Genomic DNA, 1,666 nt, shown 5'->3' on the forward strand with positions numbered 1-1,666 from the left:
TCGGTGTAAGGAATGTGGGGAGGCCTTTTCCACCTCCACAGCCCTGACTGCACATATCCAAACACACAGTGGAGAACGGCCATGTGAAAGTCAGCCATGTGGGAAGGCCTTTGGCCAAGCCTCCAAACTTACAAAGCATCAAAGAACTCTCAGTGGAGAGAGGCCGTATGACTGTGAGGAATGTGGGAAAGTCTTCAGGGATTCCGCCAAACTCACTGTACATAGAAGGATTCACCGTGAGAAGCCTTATAAATGTCAGCAATGTGGGAAAGCCTTCACTTGTTCCTACACTCTCACTCGGCATTTGCGAACTCACAGTGGAGGAGACAGGCCCTATCGGTGTAAGGAATGCGGAAAGGCCTTTTCCACCACCACGGCCCTCACCATTCATATGCGGACACACAGTGGAGAGCGGCCGTATGAATGTCAGCAGTGTGGAAAGGCCTTCAGCCAAGCCTTCAACCTCACAAAACATCAAAGAACTCACACTGGAGAGAGGCCGTACGACTGTGAGGAATGTGGGAAAGCCTTCAGGGATTCCGCCGCACTCACAATTCATAGAAGAACTCACAGCGGAGAGAAGCCTTATAAATGCCAGCACTGTGGGAAAGCCTTTACTTGCTCCCCCCATCTCAGTAGGCATTTGCGAACTCATGGTGGAGGAGACAGGCCCTATCGGTGTAAGGAATGTGGGGAGGCCTTTTCTAGCTCCACGGCCCTGACTGCACATATCCGAACACACAGTGGATAGCACCCACCTGAATGTTGGGTGTATGGGAAAGCTTTGCCAAGCCTCACACCTAACTGAACATGATAGATCTTGCAGTAGAGAGAGGCCTTAGGAATATGCGGAAGGTTTTACTTCTCACATCTCACTATACATTTGTGAAATATAGTGTGAGATGCTTTAATTGAATAACCAAGCAGCAACAGCCCACGTGGAAGAAGCACACCAGCCTGTGTGATCACGAGGTGCCAAAGGGATCAGTTCTCAGGCATCAAAGAACAAAAAAATCATTGTGTGCTCACCTCCATGATACAATCCCTATAGACAAATGGGTGCATAAGCAAATATGGTGAAGAAAGCTGATGGTGCCCAGCTATCAAAAGACATAGCGTCTTGCATCTTAAAGGTTTGAAGTTAAACAAGCGGTCATTTAACTCGGAAGAAACAAAGCCCACATGGAAGCACACCAGCCTGTGTGATCATGAGGTGTCGAAGGGCTGAGGTATCAGGCATTAAAGAGCAAAAAAAAATCATAATGTGAATGAGGGGATGCTGATGAAGGGCTTTCGTGGAGAGCAAACGTTTTGAGAATGATGAGGGTAACGAATGCACAAATGTGTTTCCCACAACTGATGGATGTATGTGATAACAGATGTATGAGCCCCCAGTGATTTATTTTAAAAAAAACACAAGTAACGGGGGAAACTTTTTAGGCATGCTTCACTAAGTCTCATTTCTCTCCTGCGTCTGATCATTTGGGGACGGCTCATGTCTGAGGTCAACTAGCTGTCTCTAGTCCTCGATGGTGTGCCTGTGTGCATAAGAAACACACGGAAGCACTTCCAGACGTGCTAAAGCATCTTTAGTACAACGGTGTAACAGGGATCGTGAAAAGAGGACCCCTGGTTTGCACCGTGGATTAAGCAGTGGCCTGCTCAC

At 47.7% G+C, this 1,666-nt stretch overlaps 1 protein-coding gene and 1 long non-coding RNA gene across 2 annotated transcripts in view; one reads left to right on the forward strand and one right to left on the reverse strand.

The window, feature by feature from the left end:
• LOC123521147 (zinc finger protein 420-like) overlaps positions 1 to 990 on the forward strand; it is a 2,360-nt gene extending 1,370 nt beyond the window's left edge. Inside the window, exon 2 of the mRNA XM_045285441.1 lies at positions 479 to 990. Within this exon, the coding sequence (XP_045141376.1) occupies positions 479 to 751 (273 nt within the window). The 3' untranslated portion in view covers positions 752 to 990. The remainder of the gene's footprint in view (positions 1 to 478) is intronic.
• LOC123521150 overlaps positions 1 to 1,666 on the reverse strand; it is a 7,603-nt gene that overhangs the window by 3,416 nt on the left and 2,521 nt on the right. The gene's annotated exons all lie outside the window — the stretch shown is intronic.

This window comes from Echinops telfairi, unplaced genomic scaffold (genome assembly GCF_000313985.2).
Source record: "Echinops telfairi isolate 266 unplaced genomic scaffold, ASM31398v2 ScPeMD7_7471;HRSCAF=8509, whole genome shotgun sequence".
NCBI lineage: Eukaryota > Metazoa > Chordata > Mammalia > Afrosoricida > Tenrecidae > Echinops > Echinops telfairi.